This window comes from Cupressus sempervirens, chromosome 7 (assembly GCF_028749045.1).
Source record: "Cupressus sempervirens isolate cs-2001-9-10 chromosome 7, ASM2874904v1, whole genome shotgun sequence".
Taxonomy (NCBI): domain Eukaryota; kingdom Viridiplantae; phylum Streptophyta; class Pinopsida; order Cupressales; family Cupressaceae; genus Cupressus; species Cupressus sempervirens.
The window spans coordinates 535,680,697-535,701,680 of record NC_143124.1 but is presented as its reverse complement, the minus strand read 5'-3'; the positions used below and the strand labels follow the sequence as shown (position 1 = coordinate 535,701,680).

The 20,984-nt window shown below is 37.4% G+C and overlaps 1 protein-coding gene across 3 annotated transcripts in view; it reads right to left on the bottom strand.

Annotated features, from left to right (window-relative positions):
- LOC149547872 (alpha-N-acetylglucosaminidase-like) overlaps window positions 1-19,834 on the bottom strand; it is a 289,389-nt gene extending 269,555 nt beyond the window's left edge. The window contains exons 1-2 of one of the 3 annotated variants that reach the window (XM_089791923.1): window positions 19,361-19,834; window positions 9,170-9,246 (exon numbers count right to left, since the gene is read on the bottom strand). In XM_089791923.1, the coding sequence (XP_089648049.1) occupies window positions 9,170-9,246; window positions 19,361-19,567 (284 nt within the window). In that variant the 5' untranslated portion in view covers window positions 19,568-19,834. The remainder of the gene's footprint in view (window positions 1-9,169; window positions 9,247-19,360) is intronic. The other 2 variants (XM_089791922.1, XM_089791921.1) reach the window with 2 other exon arrangements.
- Between the last annotated feature and the right edge of the window lie 1,150 nt (window positions 19,835-20,984).

The window sequence follows — 20,984 nt, the reverse complement described above, 5'->3', positions numbered from 1 at the left end:
GGTGCTTACTAGGTTCGAACAAGGTACTTGCTAGGTACATATATGGATATTGGAAATTCACGTACCCAATACCAAGTTCTTACACCCGCACCCATCCCTGAACCCAAACCGGTAACTTAGAATGAAATATATTAATTAGTTTTACCTTCAGTAGCCCCAATTTTGAATTTGTTCTTAATATGCCTTGTGACATACGGTGGTTGGCAACAAACATTTGGATCTATTCAGCTTCAACATACACTTGTTTATTTAATCAATTTTAATGCCAATTTTTCATTGCACGAGGTTGAGGAAATTGACAGCACAAGATGTTCAAAATAAATTAAATACATTCCTCAAGCATTAACCCAGCTACTCTACATTTTTTGCCATTGTATATCTCAATAAACAACCCTAATACTTGTCCAAAAAAAATATTCATTTCACTCAGTGTAATTTCGTCAAATAGTTTACTTATAGTTTGTTTGCTAAGATTAAGTTTGGCAAAGCCATGGTTATTTAATTATTACTGGTTATATATGTGAAAGTATGCATATACTGAAAAACAAAAACTTGCATAACAGGAAAATCTCTTAATTCTAGAAATGTTGGTGCAAATACAATTAAAAGTTATAGAGATAGCTACAAATTTCTGACCTTTACTTTCTGTACTCAATCCATACAAATAGATCAGAATTTAATGTCAAAATATCAAAATTTGATGCTCAATGCAGCTTAGGTACAGGTTCTGCATCATTAGTAATACTCATGCCCAGCAAAGGAAGCTAGTCAACCCCTTATTCTAATGTATCCTAGCTATCTAAGTAACATAATTGCCAATCTAGATCCTCTCCAAATCCTCACAACTATAAAGGTAGACAGTCAATATTTTTCCATGACCAATTCAATCCATATGTCCACTTGATTATCTTCTGCCAAAATCATTCCCAATGAATAAATTGCATCATTTATGCACATGTGAATGGTCATGACTAATCAAGGTGATGGAGACACAACCAAAGACCAAAATAACACACAGGAAAAGGGAAAATATTATTATCAATGAAAAATGCCCTATGGTCTTACAATAGTATGATTCTGGAAAAAGAAATCCTCCACACAGTACCCTCTCTCAAACTCCATCGAGAACTGCCTTTACAATGCCAGAAGTGTTCTTAAATAAGCCTCAAATGGTTTAGGGTTAGGAATACATTCTAGAATATGCTAGTTGGCATCCACCGCCAAAACAAAAAGTTCTAGAAGTCGCGGTAGAAGTTGGTGTAAAATTAGAAGAATCCGAAAACGGTAATCCAACTTCTGGGAGGCATAACTTTTGAACCGTGACTCCGATTGATGAACCGTTTACATTTCCAAAAAGCTCTCGAAGTGCTTTATAGCCCTATGGACCAGCTTCACTTGTCCCCCATTTTTCAGCCCCGTACAAGGCCATTTAGTGCCCCGAATCTGACTTTGAAGCACTCTTAGGAGGTCTCCAAAAAAATTAAAACTACAATAACTTTCTAACCATAAAGCCTTTTGACCTGATTCTTTTTCTGGAGCATTTTAAATTACAAGTATAATCATCCCTCCAACTTACACCCTCTAACTCATCATAATTTTGGCTCAATTACAAAATAACTCATTTTCTGCATTTACACGTATCCCAAGGTGCTTAAGGTGCTTAAAAACTCTAACCTAGAAAACTAATAGTGGAACTGTGAGAGTTGGAACCTTTATTTGACCCAAATGGGTATCCAAAAATAAAAACACATTAAACAAAAACTATCTCTAAGCATATTTTTGGGTGATACATGATTGCCCTTACACCACTGGATGCTCCTACATCAGACACCCAAGGTAGATTGAAAAGTGACCCTGTCACTTTATGGTAGAAGAAAACCCAAATGGGCAACCTCCGCTACTAATATCCAAATTGAGTCCTCTATTGGTCGTCCTTTCCACTTCACCAGGTACTCTTCATACTGCCTATTTCTGGTACTCCTACCCACACGACTATCCAGAATCTCTTCTATCTCCTCCTTCTTAGAAGTAGGAATTGGACATGGCTCCAGCATCAACCCCTCATCTGCACCATCATCATGATATTCTGTTAAGTCTGCAATGTTGCAGATAGGAGAAATGTGAATCCCATCTGGCAACTCCACCTCATATGCATTTCCCGAGTCATGTTTCTTCAAAATTTTGCAGAGGCCAAATTTCTTCATCTTCAGCTTGTTGTAAGTACCCATTGGAAACCGTTCCTTTCGTAAGTGTACCATAACCAGATCCCCTACTTGGAATTCCTTATGTCTCCTCCTTTGATCTGCCCTAGCTTTATACTGTTGATTCATCTTAGTAATGTGTGCATGGACCTCCTCATGTAGGCTCATGACATGTTCAGCAAATTCTTCTGCCTCGGCACTTGTCCTCTCCCCTTGCTCCATCTTCCTTAATTCTGGTGCAGTCCTTGGGCTACTGCCATACACAATTTGGAATGGTGATCTACCAGTACTCCAATTTACAAAATTATTGTAAGCAAATTTTGCCTGTGGTAGAATCAAATCCCATCCCTTAGGCTTATCTCCCACTAAACACCTCAGCAAATTGCCCAGACTTCTATTTACCACTTCTGTCTGTCCATCAGTCTGCGGATGATGTGTAGAACTGAACTTCAATTTCGTCCTCAACTTGTTCCATAAAGCCCTCCAGAAATACCCCACAAATTTAGTATCTCTGTCGAAAACAATACTCTTTGGGAGACCATGTAGTCTCACCACCTCTCTAAAAAATAAATCTGCAATATGTATAGCATCATGAATCTTGTGGCATGGAATGAAATGTGTCATCTTGGAGAACCTATCAACCACCACAAATACTGAGTCATTACCCCTTTGTGTCCTTCGCAATCCAAGAACAAAATACATACTTATATCCTCCCATGGCCTCAATGGAACAGGCAATGGCTGATAGAGTCCAGTATTGTGACTAAATCCCTTGGCTGCTTGACATACTTGACAACTCTGTACAAACTTCTTCACATCTTGTGAAATTTGAGGCCAAAAATAATGTTCTCTAAGAATGGAAATGGTCTTATCTTGACCAAAGTGTCCTGTCATCCCCCCATTGTGCTTCTCCTTGATCAAATTTTCCCTCATGGAACTCCTTGGAATGCATAACTGACTGCCCTTGAACAACATACCATCCTGAATCAAATAATCTAGCGACCTGGTTCTGTCTACAATAACAGGTTCTTTACAGGCCTTCTATGCTTCAGCAAAATCAAGATCCTCAAGGTACAGATTCTTGAGTTCTTCAAACCCAACCACTTCAACCTGCATTACTGCCAGCAACAACTGTCTCCTACTCAATGCATCCGCAACCCTATTAGACCTTCCACTTCTATGTTTCAACACAAATGTATAGCTTTGCATGAACTCTACCCACTTCAAATGTCTCTAGTTCAATTTACCTTGGCTATTTAGGTGCTGCAACGCCTGGTGATCAGTATACAAGACAAATTCTTTTGGCAATAAATAATGCCTCCATTTCTTTAAGGCCTGAATGATTGCATAGAACTCCTGATCATAAACAGAATACTTCTTTGCATCATTCAATTTTTCAATAAAATATGCAATAGGCTTACCTTCTTGGCTCCATACAGCCCCAATAGCACCACCACTAGCATCACAATCTACCTGGAACACTTTACTGAAATCAGGAAGTGCCAACACAGGTTGTTCTGTCACCTTCTTTTTCAATAGTTCAAAAATCCTTGCAGCTGTTGTGGTCCACTTTAACTCTTTCCTATCCCTCCTTATTGTTTCAGTCAAGGGTGCACATATGCCACTGAAATTCTTAATGAACTTCTTGTAAAAACTAATCAGACCATGAAATGATCTCACCTCAATAGCAGACCTTAGAGTAGGCCATTCCAAGATGGCTTTTACCTTCTCTGGATCCATTTTGAGACCCTCAGATGATACAACAAACCCCAAGTAGACTAACTCTTTTTTTACAAAGCTACACTTCTTCAAATTAATTAACATTTTCTCTTCCCTCAACCTTTCAAGGACTCTACGAATATGCAATAAATGTTCATCCAAAGTCTTGCTGAAAATTAAAATATCATCCAAATAGATAATAACAAATTTTCTCAAGAATTTCTTTAGTACCTCATTCATAAGCCGCATGAAGGTGCTTGGCGCATTGGTTAGTCCAAAGGGCATGACTAACCACTCATATAGACCCTCCTTGGTCTTGAATTCAGTCTTCCACTCATCTCCCTCTCGTATCCGTATCTGGTGATAGCCACTCTTGAGATCTGTCTTTGTTAAGTACTGAGCCCCACTCAAGCAGTCCATAAGATCATCCATTCTTGGCAAAGAAAACTGATACTTGATGGTTATTCTATTTATAGCTAGAGAGTTTGTGCGCATTCTCCACTTCCATCCTTCTTTGGTGCCAGTACTGCAGGTACTGCACATGGACTCAGGCTCTCTCAAATCAAACCCTTCCTCAACAGCTCTTGAACTTGTCTATTTAGCTCCTCGGTTTCAGTAGGAGTCATCCTATGAGCAGCCTTGTTAAGCAAACTAGCTCCAGGGATTAAATCTATCTGATGACTGATTTGCCTTACTGGCAGCAACCCTTCTGGAACATTATCAAAGATGACATCTCCATACTCACTTAATAGGCTTGAAACTTCAGGTGGAATTTCACTACTACCTTCCTTATCTTTTCTGGGAATCGAAGCATAACGCATATGCTGATGTTTCAGACCATCCAAAAAATTTCTTCCATCAACAAGACATATCCTAGCACTACTGCATACCTTTTCACCTTCCTTTATCAAGGGCTTCAGTTTGTGGCGAACTCCATCCTCTGTCAGAGAGTATGTATTTGCATGACCATCATGTACAGCATGTCTATCAAATTGCCACAGTCTTCCCAACAATAAATGGCATACATCCATTGGAATGATGTCACAGAGAACTTCATCATGGTAACTCTCAATCTTGAACTTCACCAAACATTGTTCACTGACCACGACCTTATGATCATCCTTCGCCCAAGCAATCCGATAGGGTTGGGGGTGTTTCTCCCTCTTGAGCTTTAGCTTAGAGACCATCTCCTCAGACACCAAGTTGACAGTGCTGCCACCATCAACAATCACATCACAACACTTACCCTCACACTTGCACCTGGTACGAAACAAACTCCTCCTTTGTCCAAGTTCGGTCTCACCACTTAATGAGACCCTTTCATTTACGAGAACCTCTCCTCTTTCTGCATCCTCAGAATGCGATGACTGTGCATCCTCATCCACATGAGCAACCCTTGCTTGACCATTAGCTCTCTTATATGTCCTTCCTTGTCATTGAGGGCATTCAAAGGCACGATGACCTTCTTCATTACAATGAAAATAGGTACCACGAAAGCCTCCTCTTCCTAATCCTTGTCCACGTCCTCTACCTCTTCCTCTCTGATCTCCAAAGTTTTGATCATGGGAGCGGTTGAAACCCTCATTTCTCTAGTTTTTGCTAGTACCCACATCTTCATTTTTCTTTTGGGTCTCATTTCGGCCTCCAGATGACCTACTGTCGCCCCTTCCTCCTTGACCGTGCCCTCTTTGCCTTCCTTCAAACCTTTAATTTAGCTTCTCTTCGACTCGCAGGGCAAACTAGTATGCCTCTTCAATGCTAGTCATTCTAACCAAACTTAACTCCTCCTAAATGCTAGGTCGTAACCCATTGAGTTAATGGGCAACCTTCTCCTTATTTGCTTCTGCATGCCCTACCCTAATAAGAAGTCGATAAAATTCCTCCGTATATTCCTGGACAAATTTTCCTCCTTGCTTTAATCCTTGCATTTTCTTGAACAAATCAAGCTCGTAATCAACAGGAATGAACTGCTTCTTTAGTTTGTCCACCATGCGATCCCATTTTATGAATTTCTCCTTTCCTCTTCTATTTCTTTCCAGCTGAATCTCTTGCCACCAAATTTTGGCATGGCCTTTCATTTTGGCCTTCGCAAACTTAACCCTATCTAGATCCCTAATATCCTCATACTCAAAATACTCCTCTAGTTCATTGATCCAGTTGATCAACATCCGGGTTTAGATTTCCTGAAAACATATCCACATCAATTTTAGGTCTTTTTCCAAGCTTAGAAATGGCCTTAAAAAGCCTCTCCTCTGCCTGATTTAGGACTTCCCCTTCCTGTCCAATATTTTCTTCTTCTTCATTTTCTTCCTCACTTTCGTTGCCTGCGGCCACATTCAGTCCTCTACGGATCTCCTCATGCAATGCTTGAACTTATCTCTAGAGGGCTCTAACCTCAGGAGTAACAACTCTGGCTCTGTTAGTGTAGTTTTTTTATTTTTCCTATTTTGCTAGGTTTTTCCTACACTTTTAATAATCTCGCTTAGGTTAATAAAGCATGTCTTATTAGGTGAATGGTTGTGAGGTGTCACCTTCCTACATGTGAGCATCCATTAGCTATCTTAGGAAGATACTTTGCTATCTTTAGTCCGATAGATGGTTGCTCCTCATTGGTTGGTGTTGCCACCTCCTCCCTCTTTCTAGCCTATATAAGCATGCTACCTGGCTTGTATTTGTATCTCTTGTTTTTGCGTCCTCTTAATGCTATTTTGCTTCCAGCATTTGCATTACTCTCTTGGAGACTAACTCTATGATGCTATTTTGATTTTGTATCATTTGCATCCATAGTTTAGATATTTACTCTTTGCACTAGTTTTCTGGGTTATTAATCTTTTCAGATTCTAACAGGCTCTTCCACCACGTTCCCTTCATACAGGCATCTTCTTGTCTCAAATCCACAACCTCACAGTCCTGGTGCAAACTGTCTAACAATCGACGCTTTGTCTACACACTCAAGAAAAACTAGGCTCTGATACCACTTGATGGAGACACAACCAAAGACCAGAATAACACACAAGAAAAGGGAAAATATTATTATCAATGAAAAATGCCCTATGGGCTTACAATAGTATGATTCTGGAGAAAGAAATCCTCCACATAGTATCCTCTCTCAAACTCCACCAAGAACTGCCTTTACAATGTCAGAAGTGTTCTTAAATAAGCCCCAAATGGTTTAGGGTTAGGAATACATTCTAGAATATGTTAGTTGGCATCCACCGCCAAAACAGAAGGTTCCAGAAGTCGCGTTAGAAGTTGGTGTAAAATTAGAAGAATCTACAAACGGTAGTCCAACTTCCAAGAGGCATAACTTTTGAACCGTGACTCTGATTGACGAACTATTTACATTTTCTAAAAGCTCTCAAAGCGCTCTACAGCCCTATGGACCAGCTCCACTTGTCCCCCATTTTTCAGCCCCGTACGAGGCCATTTAGTGCCCCAAATCTGACTTTGAAGCGCTCTTAGGAGGTCTCCAGGAAAATTAAAACTGCAATAACTTTCTAACGTAAAGCCTTTTGACCTGATTCTTTTTTTGGAGTGTTTTAAATTACAAGTATAATCATCCCTCCAACTTACACCCTCTAACTCATCATAATTTTGGCTCAATTACAAAATAACTCATTTTCTGCATTTACGCGTATCCCAAGGTGCTTAAGGTGCTTAAAAACTCTAACCCAGAAAACTAATAGTGGAACTATGAGAGCTGGAACCTTTATTTGACCCAAATGGGTATCCAAAAATAAAAACACATTAAACAAAAACTATCTCTGAGCATATTTTTGGGTGATACAGGATTGCCCTTACACCACTGGATGCTCCTGCATCACAAGGGTAAGCTTTCCTTTCACACCAAGCCATTACAGTAGACACCCAACATAAAGTTCCCAAAATTCAAAAATATATATCCACGCCAAGCAAGACTTGTTCCAATTCCTCCAAACATATGCATCACCCTTAATTCTTCCAAGATGATCAATAATCAACCCAACAATGCCAAAATTCTCATGCACCAACCAATGACTATTTATAGCTTCAAAAGAGCCACATTTAAAATTATTTTCTCAATCAAATTTACAAACTCGTATAAAAGAAAATGTTCTAATTTCTCTTTTCATGTCACCTGAATACTGACATGACTTAAGGGCTAAAATGATGTAAAAGGACCCACATGAACTCAACAAATTCTTTTGAGTGGTTTCTCAATAATCCCAAGAAGACAAAGTACTCTGTGATTGATAAGCACTCCTAAGGACAAAACCTGAAGTGGAAGAATCAAAACTAATTTCAATATCCATCAAACAATTATCAAAATCATACATCTTTTAAAAGGGTCCACTAACCAACGATATACATTGGCAGCAAAGAAAGAATAGTTAGCCAAAGAAAAACACTTCAAGCTTACTTGGAGGGTTCTACCGATAGTTCTCATTCACCTGATTAGTTTATTGTTCTTCTAAGTACCACAGAGGAACAGGCAACAGGCAGTAATGGGAGGTTCATTGGTGGATCCTAACTCTAGTTGTCATCCACCCAATTGCTTAGTTCATTTGTGTCTTGTGCAACTTACTTCCTTTGTCAGTGGCATATGCCACACTAGAGGGTGCTGAATAAGATTCCAAAAAAATTCCACTGGCGTTCTCCATTTAAGAATCCTAAGAATCATTTTTCCCCAGATTGAAAGGATTTTTCTTTTATTGTATTTACAAAGTGACTATAAATCAAAATGGTGCGAAGTGTCTGCATTTACGAGTACATTCTATTATGCTTTGAATTTTATTTTCTGAATGTCAAACATTGGATGCTCTTGTCTCCAACCAAAGACCCAATCATCCTGAGCTATGTGTACACCAGAAGTACTTGACCTCCAAAAGGTAGTTGGTGAAAATTATAAACCATAGACATGTATAATAATGCTTAGCAAGGACTTGCTTCCAGATTAATCAAATAAATTATTTTATTTAAAGGATTAAAATCTGATAATTAAAATATTTATTCAACCATAGCCAAGTAAAATATCTGCAACACTTCAGAATCTAATTTTAGTTCAAGTAAAGATGTCATCATTCATCCTAATGTTGATAACTTGATAGTACTAATAACTCGCATACTTGCACCAATCAAAAAAAAAAAATCCTGTACTTGCAACATTTTCAAACAAATATGTGCAATAGAGAGATAAGCACTCCTTATATTGTGACAAAGAAAAATGAAAAAATTACAAAACAGTGAAAACCAAACACCATCAAACTCACATGATTTCTGGATATCCTTTTCCGCCAGAGAAGTTATGATTATTAATTATAAAGCAAGCATGTCCACCACATTTTTCCTGAAAAAGCCAAGGATGAGATAAAAATGTGCCACAATAATCTAAACTACATTCAGACATTAATATGAAATATGTGAAAGAAAAATTGATATGAAAGTTGTAGCGGCATATTGACTGTTATATAACAAAAATGTGCTAGGCTCAGATAGGATGGTAGAAATAGAAATATAATTAAAGAGGGGGCACAATTAGTGAACAAGGTTTTGAAAACTCTACTGAAGATACAAACAGTTCAGTCAAGAATGTTTGCTAGCAAAATGCTAGCTGGTCTAATGTATCTTGGTGATTTATCGATGATCATAGGCATCTCATATTCATGAATTAGCATGGATACCCTTGCAAAGATTATTGTTCACAGATAACCTTATTAAAAACATGGCAGAAGCAAGAATATATTTAGTTTCAGATCTAAGTAATCAGAAGACAGAACTTATAAGCATGGATATTAGCAAACTCTGAACATGGATATGGAGTTAGTAATCATTGCATCGGCTATTTGTTCCTTGTGATTATATAGATGATATGCAGAGATGTTGAAATTAGTGTGCCACCTTTGCTGGCTGTTGCATTTAGTCATGAATTCTCCGTATTTTTATATCATGTGCAGTACGAGCAGCAATGTCTATAGGAAGAAACAAAACTTTCTCCTTAAATCAGTTCATGACACTATCAGCTATTACAAATACTAGTTTGCTTTTTTTTGATAAAAGCATCTTATATTATTTCATGGAACAAAAACGTTATATCAATCTAATTAAAACATCCTACGTATACACAAAAAGAAAAAACAGATAAGTATGCAATGACATATCCAGCAATCTGAGATTTCAATTATTGTTCAAGCACTAACAACAGTTTGTTACAACCATTATGGAGCTTGAGAAATCTAGCATCTTGATCTCCTAATGATAGCTCCACGTTGGTGTACAGATCTGCAAATTCGGGAGCCTTGAATGTAAACTCAGAGTTGCTGAGAATAATCCTTGCTACAATTCATATGTGCAGATCTTTTAAGGCGGATATATTTATGACAATTGCAGGTCCAGGCTTCTATTCACAAACTTGTGTGATTGGAAAATCGCTGCTATAAATCTGTGGGAAGAAGAATGCTTGAAGATCAGACTAATGTATTTTTGTGTGTCTCCAAACTACATTCTTAACCTGCCTATATATTCTTCTAGAGAGTATGTCCCTCAAGGGACATAACCCTTGGCATATAACTAATAATTAGTTATCCCTAAACCAGCGATCATAATGCAAATATTAGTTATGTCTAACTAAGATTAGTCAAAGACAAACTAAGGTATTTTCCTACAGATCGCTGGCACCTATAGAGAACATATAAATTATTTTAAATGCCATTCATTAAGAACATATAACTAGAAGAGTCAGGTTCGATCTGCACCATTAGACCTATGGATTATCTAGGTTAGATTCTTAACACTCCCTCTTAACCTGATAATCCTACAGGGAGATATCATATCTAGCAACATCAATACAGATGTTAAGCAAGAATTAATACTCTATATCTGTCTGTCTCTTCTTAGTATGTAGTATCACAGAACACATGATACACAATCATATTACTAAACCTGTGATATGACAAATCACTGCTACTAGTGATAAGACACATGTTGTGACTCATAGAAATTGGTATTTCTAAATCACAACAAGATCCTAAATTTAAGATCTACCAAAATACAGGATAAACCCGGAGAATTTCTAGAATTCTTCCTTTATCCAATCTGTGACCCATGAACATAGCAATGTCAATGTCACAAGAGGATCTAAAATTCATCTGGATCTTACAGTAAAATCTACTGTTTAGGACATTATCTAAGAGATCGTCACCTCTCATAATGCCTTTTGTACAAGTATCGATTATTTCAAAGATCGTCGCCTCTTAAATAATGATTACACATGGTGGAGCCCATAACATTCAATAACCTGACAAAATAAAATTTATTATTTTATTAATAATCAAAAGAGTACAAATGAATTACAACTCAATCATACCAAGTCTCTTTGTGAAATGTTCTATCTTTACTCTAAATAGAGGTTTGGTGAGTATATCTGCTGTCTGATCTGCAGTACAAATGTATTCCAATTTTACAGAATTCCTATCTACCATATCATTTACATAATGGTAAGGAATTTCAATATGCTTGAATCTGTCATGGAAAACTGGATTCACTGAGAGCTTGATGGAACTCTGATTATCACAATGAATAATCGTAGGATTCATGGCTTGCTCAAATAATCCCACCAGTAACTTCCTCAGCCATACTGCTTCTCGAGAGGCCATTGCTGCTACAATGTGTTCTGCTTCTGTGGAGCTCTGAGCTACTGAAGACTGCTTTCTGCATATCCATGAAATCATAGTTGATCCTAAACTAAAACAACATCCTAAAGTGCTTTTCCTATCTTTAACACTTCCACCCCAATCTGAATCAGTGAATCCATGCAAGTCTAAATCAACTTTCTCATATTTGAGTCCATACTTAAAGTGCCTTGTAGGTATCTCAGAATGTGTTTAACAACAACTAGGTGAATCTCCTTAGATTCACACATAAACTGACTTAAAGCATGAACAACATAGCAAATATCAGGTCTTGTATTTACCAGATACATCAGGGACCCAATCATCTACCTGTATAGAGTAGAATCTATTGGAGGTGATTCTTTAGTTACTTCTTTAAGTTTATGCAAATTGGTCTCCATTGGAGAAGACATAGACTTGCAATTCCACATTCCAAATTTCTTCAAGATATCTGAAGTGTACTTTCCTTGATTCAGTATGATATTATCAACATTTTGTCGTACTTCCAATCCTTGGAACTACTAGAGAAAACCCAAGTCTTTCATCTCGAATTCTCTGGTTAGATCTTTCTTGCACTGATCTATAAGATGATCATCACCTGTGATTAATAAATCATCAACATACAATATCAATATTACCATACCATCTTTATCTCTTTTCTAATACAATTTTGGATCGGTTTCATTCTTCGAGAATCCTAAGCCGGTGAGATATTTATCAATTCTTTCATACCAGGCCCTAGGAGCCTGTTTAAGCCCATAAAGAGCTTTCTTGAGTTTGTAGACAAAGGCATTAGGATCATGGGTTTCAAAACCTTCTGGTTGCTCCAAATAGACTTCTGAAATCTTTCCATTGAGAAATGTTGTTTTTACATCCATTTGATGTACCTTCCATCCCTTAGATGCGGCAATTGCTAAGACAGCTCGAAGGGTAGTATATCTGGCAACAGGAGCAAAGGTTTCTTCATAATCAATCCCTTCTTTTTGAAAAAAACCTCTAGCTACAAATCTAGCTTTATATTTCTCAATACTTCCGTTAGCATCATGCTTTATTTTGAATATCCATTTCGAAGAAACAACAGATTTTCCTTTTGGCCTTGGAACTATTTCCCAAACATCATTTTTCATAATTGACTGGTATTCTTCTGTCATAGCTTCTTTCCAAGCTGGATGTTTAATAGCATCAGAAGGAGTGGTTGGCTCTATTTTGGATAAATCATTCATATTTTTTGTATAACCACAGAATCTTTTAGGTCTTTTACTTTCTCTAACTGATCCTGAAGGTGCAGCAAAGTCTTGAGCTGCTTCAACTGTTTTTATGGCCCAAAGTGGTCTTTTCTTTGAATTTTCCTCAAGATTTATATTTTCATTTTTGACCTCTTCTAGGTTCTCCCTCTAGGATTCAGATTCACTAATTCTTTCAGAACTTGATAAAAGAGAGGGTTCATTGGAACTTATGGCTCTTTTGAATGCAAGATCTTCCTCAAAGACTACATCTCTGCTAAGTTCAATAGTTTTCTATCCAGGTATGAAAATTCTATATGCTTTAGAAGTTTCACTATACCCTACAAAGATACCTTTCCTCCCAGATGGTTCTAATTTGGTTCTCTTTTCTTTTGGAACATGAATGTATACAAGACATCCAAAAATTCTAAGATGACTTATATTGGGTTTTACTTTAGTAAATACTTCTTCAGGGGTTTTATCTTTAAGATAGGAGTGAGGACTTCTATTTTGAATATATACAGCAATACAATAGGCTTCTATCCAAAGATAGTATTCTAGATTTTGGTCGAAAATCATAGCCCTAGCAGCTTCTATAATTGTCCTATTCTTCCTTTCAGCTACCGCGTTTTGTTCAGGGTTATAAGGAATAGTATACTCTTTCTTCATCCCTGATTCTTTACAAAATATTTTAAATAAGTCTAAGGTATATTCTCCTCCATTATCTATTCTAAGGGTTTTAATTTTATGTCCTGAAAAATTTTCAGTTAATGCTTTGAATTCTTTAAATCTTTGTAGGATTTCTTCTAATTCCTTGCAGTTTAAAAACTAGATCCATGTTTTCCTAGAGAAGTCATCTTTGAACAAGATATAATACCAAAATCCTCCAAAAGAGGGGACGGACATAGGTCCACATAAATCTGAATGAATTAACTCAAGTACATTATTTGATTTCCTAGTACTATCATGAAAGGGACTTTTAGTACTTTTACCCAGAGCACACCCTTTACAAATACTAGAGTGATCTTTATTTAATTTAGGTAATCCGGTAACCATCTTTTCCATCGTTGATAAGGTTTTAAAGTTTAGATGCCCTAATCTTCTGTGCCATATTTCATTTGAATCTTTTGCTTCATGAACTAGGGCTTGAATGGATCTACTGGGTTCTATATTCAATTCATACAAATATACCTTTATTTGACCAATTACTTTAGCTTTCTTGATGGAAGAGTTCTTAGCCCAAGTTAATACTTTGCCATCCACGAATGCAATATTGTGTTCATCAACTTCTAATGCTGTAATTGAGATTAGGTTTCTTTTAATCCCTGGTACATATAGTACATCTTTAAGAAGAAGAGTATTTCCTGTCTTTAGCTTCAAAGTGCAGCTACCAATTCCTTCAACTGAGTGTGCAGAGTTATCACCAATAGTAACTTCACCATTAACTTTCTCTGACAAGGAATCTAGAGTTTCTTTGTATCCCGTTATATGTCTGGAGGATCCACTATCAATTACCCATGCCTTATTTGAGATCTCATTTGATAGAGAGGAATACAAGACACGGTTCTCAGGGTCATAAGTTTCTTCTTCTCTAATAACATTTGTACAATTTGCCTATTGTTTGAAGTTTTTCGAACAATTTAATCTATAGTGTCCAAATTTTTCACATTTGAAACACTTTATTTTAGAAAGGTCTTTCTTGGGGTTTCCATTCTTTTGATTTCCCTTTTTCTTCTTGAAGTGCTTTTTCTTGCTTTTATAAGAGTTGGCATTAAGAACGTGGAGTTCATCTTCTACTTTTGGTTTTCCTCCTTTCTTTAGCTTTCTTGACTCTTCTTGAAGACAATCATTCTTGAGCCTGTTAAAATCCAGAAGTTGATCTCTAGCACTTATTCCTTGTGCAAAAGTTTCCCATGATTCTGGTAATCCATCTATGGCCATGAGTGTTAGTTCGGTGTCATTAATGATGGTTCCTATGCTTGACAATTCATCTCTAATGCCAGCAACTCTTAGGAAATAAGAGTTTATTGATTCTCCTTTCTTTATTTGGATGTGATTCAGTTGTCTTTTTAATGCAAGGACCCTGGTTGCATTGTTTATTTCAAATGCATTCCGTAGTGCGTTCATCATATCGTAGGCAGTTTGGTGTTTCGTAAGCATAGGTACGATATCATTCTTAACTCCATCCAAGATGATTTGAATGGCTTTTCTATTTCCATTGGTCCATATGGATTTGTGAGGTTCAACTGGTGGCTGTTTGGATGCTCCATCAACAAATTGTCTAACATTGTTTTCTTCAAGAATCATCAAGATTATGAATTTTCATGCTTCAAAGTGTTCCTTTCCATCGAATCTGTCCTCAGGCCTGATTGTATATGCCATTGGAAATGGAAGACAACTACTGAATATAAAAAGGTCTGATTACTGAAAATTTGCAGAGCCCTAGATCTGATAACTTGGCTCTGATACCATGTACAGATCTGCAAATTTGGGAGCCTTGAATGTAAACTCAGAGTTGCTGAGAATAATCCTTGCTACAATTCGTATGTGCAGATCTTTTAAGGCAGATATATTTATGACAATTGCAGGTCCAGGCTTCTATTCACAAACTTGTGTGATTGGAAAATCGCTGCTATAAATCTGTGGGAAGAAGAATGCTTGAAGATCAGACTGTAATGTATTTTTGTGTCTCCAAACTACATTCTTAACCCGCCCATATATTCTTCTAGAGGGTATGTCCCTCAGGGGACATAACCCTTGGCATATAACTAATAATTAGTTATCCCTAAACCAGCAATCATAATGCAAATATTAGTTATGTCTAACTAAGATTAGTCAAAGACAAACTAAGGTATTTTCCTACAGATCGCCAGCACCTATAGAGAACATATAAATTATTTTAAATGCCATTCATTGAGAACATATAACTAGAAGAGTCAGGTACGATCTGCACCATTAGACCTGTGGATTATCCAGGTTAGATTCTTAACAGTTGGGAATCATTGAGGGTGATGAGACTGACAAAGATGATGTCACTGCTCCACAATTTTAATATTGCTGCAAAATTAGTAATGCCGGTGTATTAATATTGCCGATGTTAGATCTCTGTCCTCTGATGAAATTATCACCTTTGTATACTAACTCCACCACGGCTGTTGTTGCTCCATTATATAGGGATCTCAGTTATGATGACTTCACTGCCATGAATCTCTGATATGCAATGGCACCCACTGATATGCGTCACCTCCAATGCCTTTGTCAATGCACTACAGACAATATGCAATGTACATCACCAATTGTTATATGTTATTGCAGTTCTATAGTTGACACAACTTGCTACTGTAATCCAAACGCTTCTTTTCTCCCATGTTATTTCTGATGCTCCTTGAATGTGAATATGTTAGTGCTGTCACTTCTCTCGCAGAAGTATAAATTGCAATGGTACAAAGATATATGTCACTGTCATGCAAACTCACCACCATCACAAGGATGTATTTGAACAGTTTTCCATGATCAATCCATTTGAATCCTTGTTTGTCCTTCAATTCATATCCACCATGTCTAGTAATTTTAGAAAGGTTTCAAACAAATTTTCTTAATAAGTTGACACGTCTATGCAACAATTCTCTGTTTTTGCACAACAATTTTTGGTTGCATTTTTTAGTTTTCAACTTTTCATTGAACACTTGGCATGGGAAGTTCTCATGTCATTTCATTCAAAGAAAGGCATATGGAGCTCAAGGTTTTTTGTCAAGGCAAATGTGGCAATATTCATCTAGAATAAAATGGGAGTCTTATGATTGAGCAATCTTGTTTAGTAAAAGCCTTGAATAGAAAGAAAATGCACAAGGAAGATGAGCTGTTCAGTTGAATTATTGGGATCATTACCCAATTATTCATGAGGAGATTTACAACCAAGACATCATAGAAAAACAGCTGCAAGGAATAGGAGGACAGTTTAAGAAATTAGAGAACAAACAAAAAGGGCAGTTGCATGGGATACAAAGAGGGATCTAAGACAAGGGGAGTAAAAAAAGGGAAAACCATGGAACAGCAATGCATGCAGTCACATCTATTAAGTAGTTCGGTTTGGAAAATAAGGGACTTTTCAATCCAGCTGCAGATAGTTTACTTGATTGGACATGTTCTTATCAAAAGCAATGCATGCAGTCACATCTATACCAAACAATACTTTTTTTGGAGAATTAAATTAATTTTCAGCATGGTAGAGTGTTTCCCTTTAGCGCTGACAATAGCATGGGGATTATTGAAGCTAAGATCTATAACTAACCAAAAAGTCCAAAAAGACCCTCACCAACACCTCCACGCCTTAAAGAAACCAAAAACTGAACCCCAAGTCCATGTTGTGGGCTTTAAAAGGGAGGCTGGGGAAAACCCCTGTAGGTCCCAGAGAATTTGCCAACAAGCCCAAGTCCAGAATGAAAGAAAAACCTACAGGGAAAAGAATGAGGACAAGGATGAGGAGGACATCGATAACGAGGAAAGTGACTCTAGGAAGCAGGATACCAACAACTCCACCCATGTCTCAGCCAGCTTCAAGGAAGATACTGAGGACTCCCCCCACCCCCTTCAAGGCTGAGATGAAGAATAATAATCCCTCCCCCATCCCTGATAAAGGTAAACAAATCCAGATGGACTACAATGATGTTGCTACTAGAAGCGGCCAGAAAGTGTTTGTTGCCTATGATGGTTGTGCAGCGAACACTGAGGAAATCAGAAAATTCAAGGAGGAGTTGAATACCATGGACTGGAGTTGAATTGGCCACCAATGCATTGAGGGTCATGCATTCCTCTGTTACTACCCTAAGCCTGTTGCAGGAAGAAACTGGTGAAAAGGAGGACTTAAACGGCAAGGTAACAGGGGAGTTGTTTGCCTTCCTTGTTGAAGATTGAGCTCACCTTCTGCTAACTAAGCCCAAGGAGGGTAAAATTCTGAAATGATGATTTTTGTTTTGTTAGTTCTATTTTACTACTGCTGGAGGATCCTTGGGATCCAAATTTATGTTTTTAAAACTGGCCCTGTGTGGCACAAAACTCTAATGATTGTTATTTTTTTATGGACTCCATTAAAAACCATAATGGCTATGATACTACTTATAGTAGGAGGGTAGATAGTAGTTATTTTTCTATGCTTTCTATGAATAGTTTGCTTACTGTTAGTAGGAGAGTAGTTTGGGGACGAGGAAAGTGAGTCTAGGAGGCAGGATACCAACAGCTCCACCCATGTCTCGGCCAGCTTCAAGGAAGATAATGAGGATCCCCCTCCCCTCAAGGCTGAGCCAAAGAATAATAATCCCTCCCCCATCCTTTATAAAGGTAAACAAATTCGTATGGACTACAATGATGTTGCTACTAGGAGCGGCCAGGAAGTGTCTGTTGTTTGTGATGGTTGTGCAGCCAATGCTGAGGAAATCAGCAAATTCAAGGAGTTGGATACTATAGACTTGAGGTACACCAGATTGGCCACCTATGCATTGAGGTTCATACATTTCTCTGCTACTACTCTAAGCATGTTGCAGGAAGAAAATGATAAAAAGTAGGACTCGGATGACGAGGCGATGAGAGAGCTGTTTGCCTTCCTCGTTGAAGATTGGACTCAGCTTCTGCAGACTAAGCCCAAGGAGGGCAAAAAATTGAAATGGTGATTTTATTTTGTTAGTTCTGTTGGAGGATCCTTGGGATCCAAGATTATGTTTTTCAAAACTGTGCTTGTGTGGTACAAAACTCTGATGATTTTTTTTTTTTTTTATAAACTCCACTAACAGTTGTAGTGGCTATTATACAGCTTATATAGTAATTGTTTTTCTATGCTTTCTGTGAATAGTTTGCTTACTGTTAGTATGAAAGTAGCAGGGATTAACTGGTTCTGTTGGGTTGGGTTTTTGATGTTAAGGGAAGGGATAGGCTGACAGTTTGTTGTGCATTATTGTGATCACGCCATTGTTGTTAATGTGAGGTAACTGATGATTATGTCTTTCATGGGTCAGCTCCCTTGTCTCGACTAATTTTAATACCAAAAACAAAACAATTTTCTTTTCTTACGGCATCAGAGATGTAGATTTCTACGTTTTCCTTCATTTTGGTATACTCTTTTAACCCTTGTCGTTCCTCAAAACAAACCCATCTTTTAGCCATTGAAGCATTACCAAAAAAAAAAAAAAAATTTAATTGAGATTGCAACAACGCAAAAAAAACCTCAAAAGAGGAGGGCGCTCAAAAAAATCTGCCAATAAAGAAGGTGAAGTCTTTATTAGTTTCTGCAATCTGCACTTTCATCGTCCTCGTACTGGATCATGATCTAAAACATCAATGTTAAAAAAATTTACAATGTCTTCTCCACGTAACTTCAAGTACACAAGTATGGAGACTGAAAGGCTAAGGTTGACAATCAATTTTCCGTTAACACTTAATAACACAAGTACTTCATTCTACGCTCTGGTATGCATTAACTTTAGGGAAACGGACACATGGTAAAACACAGAATCATAACTGCTGTGGGAAGCGAGCATTAAAAGTACTCGTTTGGCAGAATATCAAACGTTTCACGTACCTTGGACACAATTTGAAATTGGAATGCAGATGAATGAGAAGGCAGCAGCCTGTGCAGAACGTCAGTTGCTGCTGCTTCTTGCACGGAAGCAGGTGCTCTTTCTTTATCCAATTTGTTAACCAGCCATTGTAATTCAGGTATATACCCTCGAACAACAATCACGTATACTAGGAAGTATACACACACTATGCATTTCACGAATTCCATGGCTCGGTTATCAAAGCTTCAACGAACTATTTGGGTATATGAACTTACCGAAGTTGGGGAATCAGAGTCGCATGCACGACAAAATATGAATTTTGGCCGGCTTCAAGCACAAAAGCTTTAGACGTCAGCCAGCTGACCTACCTTGGTGAAGATGAGGACGAGGTAATTGATTATTTCATCCTCGGATATTAACAACATGCTAATGATTGAGGTAATTGATTATTTCATTCTCGGATATTAACAACATGCTAATGATTGAGCGCTTCAAATGGGATTTTGCTCTTGATCGTTTGGCCTGTGTGGCTGCTGTAATACGAATAGGGGAATAGGAATAGAAAATGGGGCTATTTATCCTTGTTCTCTGTTTGGTTCAGCCAATATTTGATGAAAATTTGCAGACTCCAAAATTTATGTTTTCTAAAATAAAAAAAAGTGGAATAGGAATACGTATTCCAATAACACCTATTTGGGTGGAATTGCAAAACCTCATTTTTGAGCCAAAATTGGAATACAAATTCTTATTTTATTTCGTATTCCAATTTTGTTGTGGTGCATCCAAACAAGGAATTCAAAAATTTCGAAATTTACATATGCCTATTCCGCTTGTATTCCGCTCGCCAAACAGGCCCTTAGCTACATATGCATAATGCAACGAATGAATAAAAGCTTTAAATAACGTTTCTTAGACCAAGTTGTTTATGGAATCTTTGTTTTTCTTAACAGTACCAGTTTCTAGGCCGCCTGGTTATGTTTGTTTAACTCATTCATTCATTTATAAATGTTGATAGACATTTTACAATCCCTGAATGGGTGGAGTGGGGTGGTGTTCTTCTAAGTTAAATTTGACAACCATCTATATGTCAAAAGTTTAAATATTATTATAAATAGAATATACTTTTCTAAAATAATTTAATAAATACCACATAAAATATTTGTTTAAATTGTAATATTTGAAGATATAAATCATCCATTTTTTTAGAAATTAAAATAAAAAGTTTAAGTTAGTAAAAAACTAAATAAATGGGTCACCCAAGGATCCATTAAAGAGGGTGAAGGTGTGCCAAACCCAAGAGGAGAAGCCATACAAAATAACCAAGTATCATGCCTTACCAAGGCTTCAAGTTCCACATAAGCAATGTCATGCCTTTGCTAGGATTCACACTACACTTATCATTCTTCTCACAAATTCTCCCCTTATCATCCCCAAGTGTAAAAAATAAGATTGGCACATGGAGCCCATACTCCATGTTTTTTGCCTCTTCCTTACAATGGAAGAGACTCTACACTCAAGGGATGGCCCAACTAACCCCTTCACTCACAAGGTCACTACTTCCCTCTCGAGGGTGAATGATGCCTTGAACATACACAAACTACATACAAGAAAAACAATGTAACTCAATATATACAATGCATACAA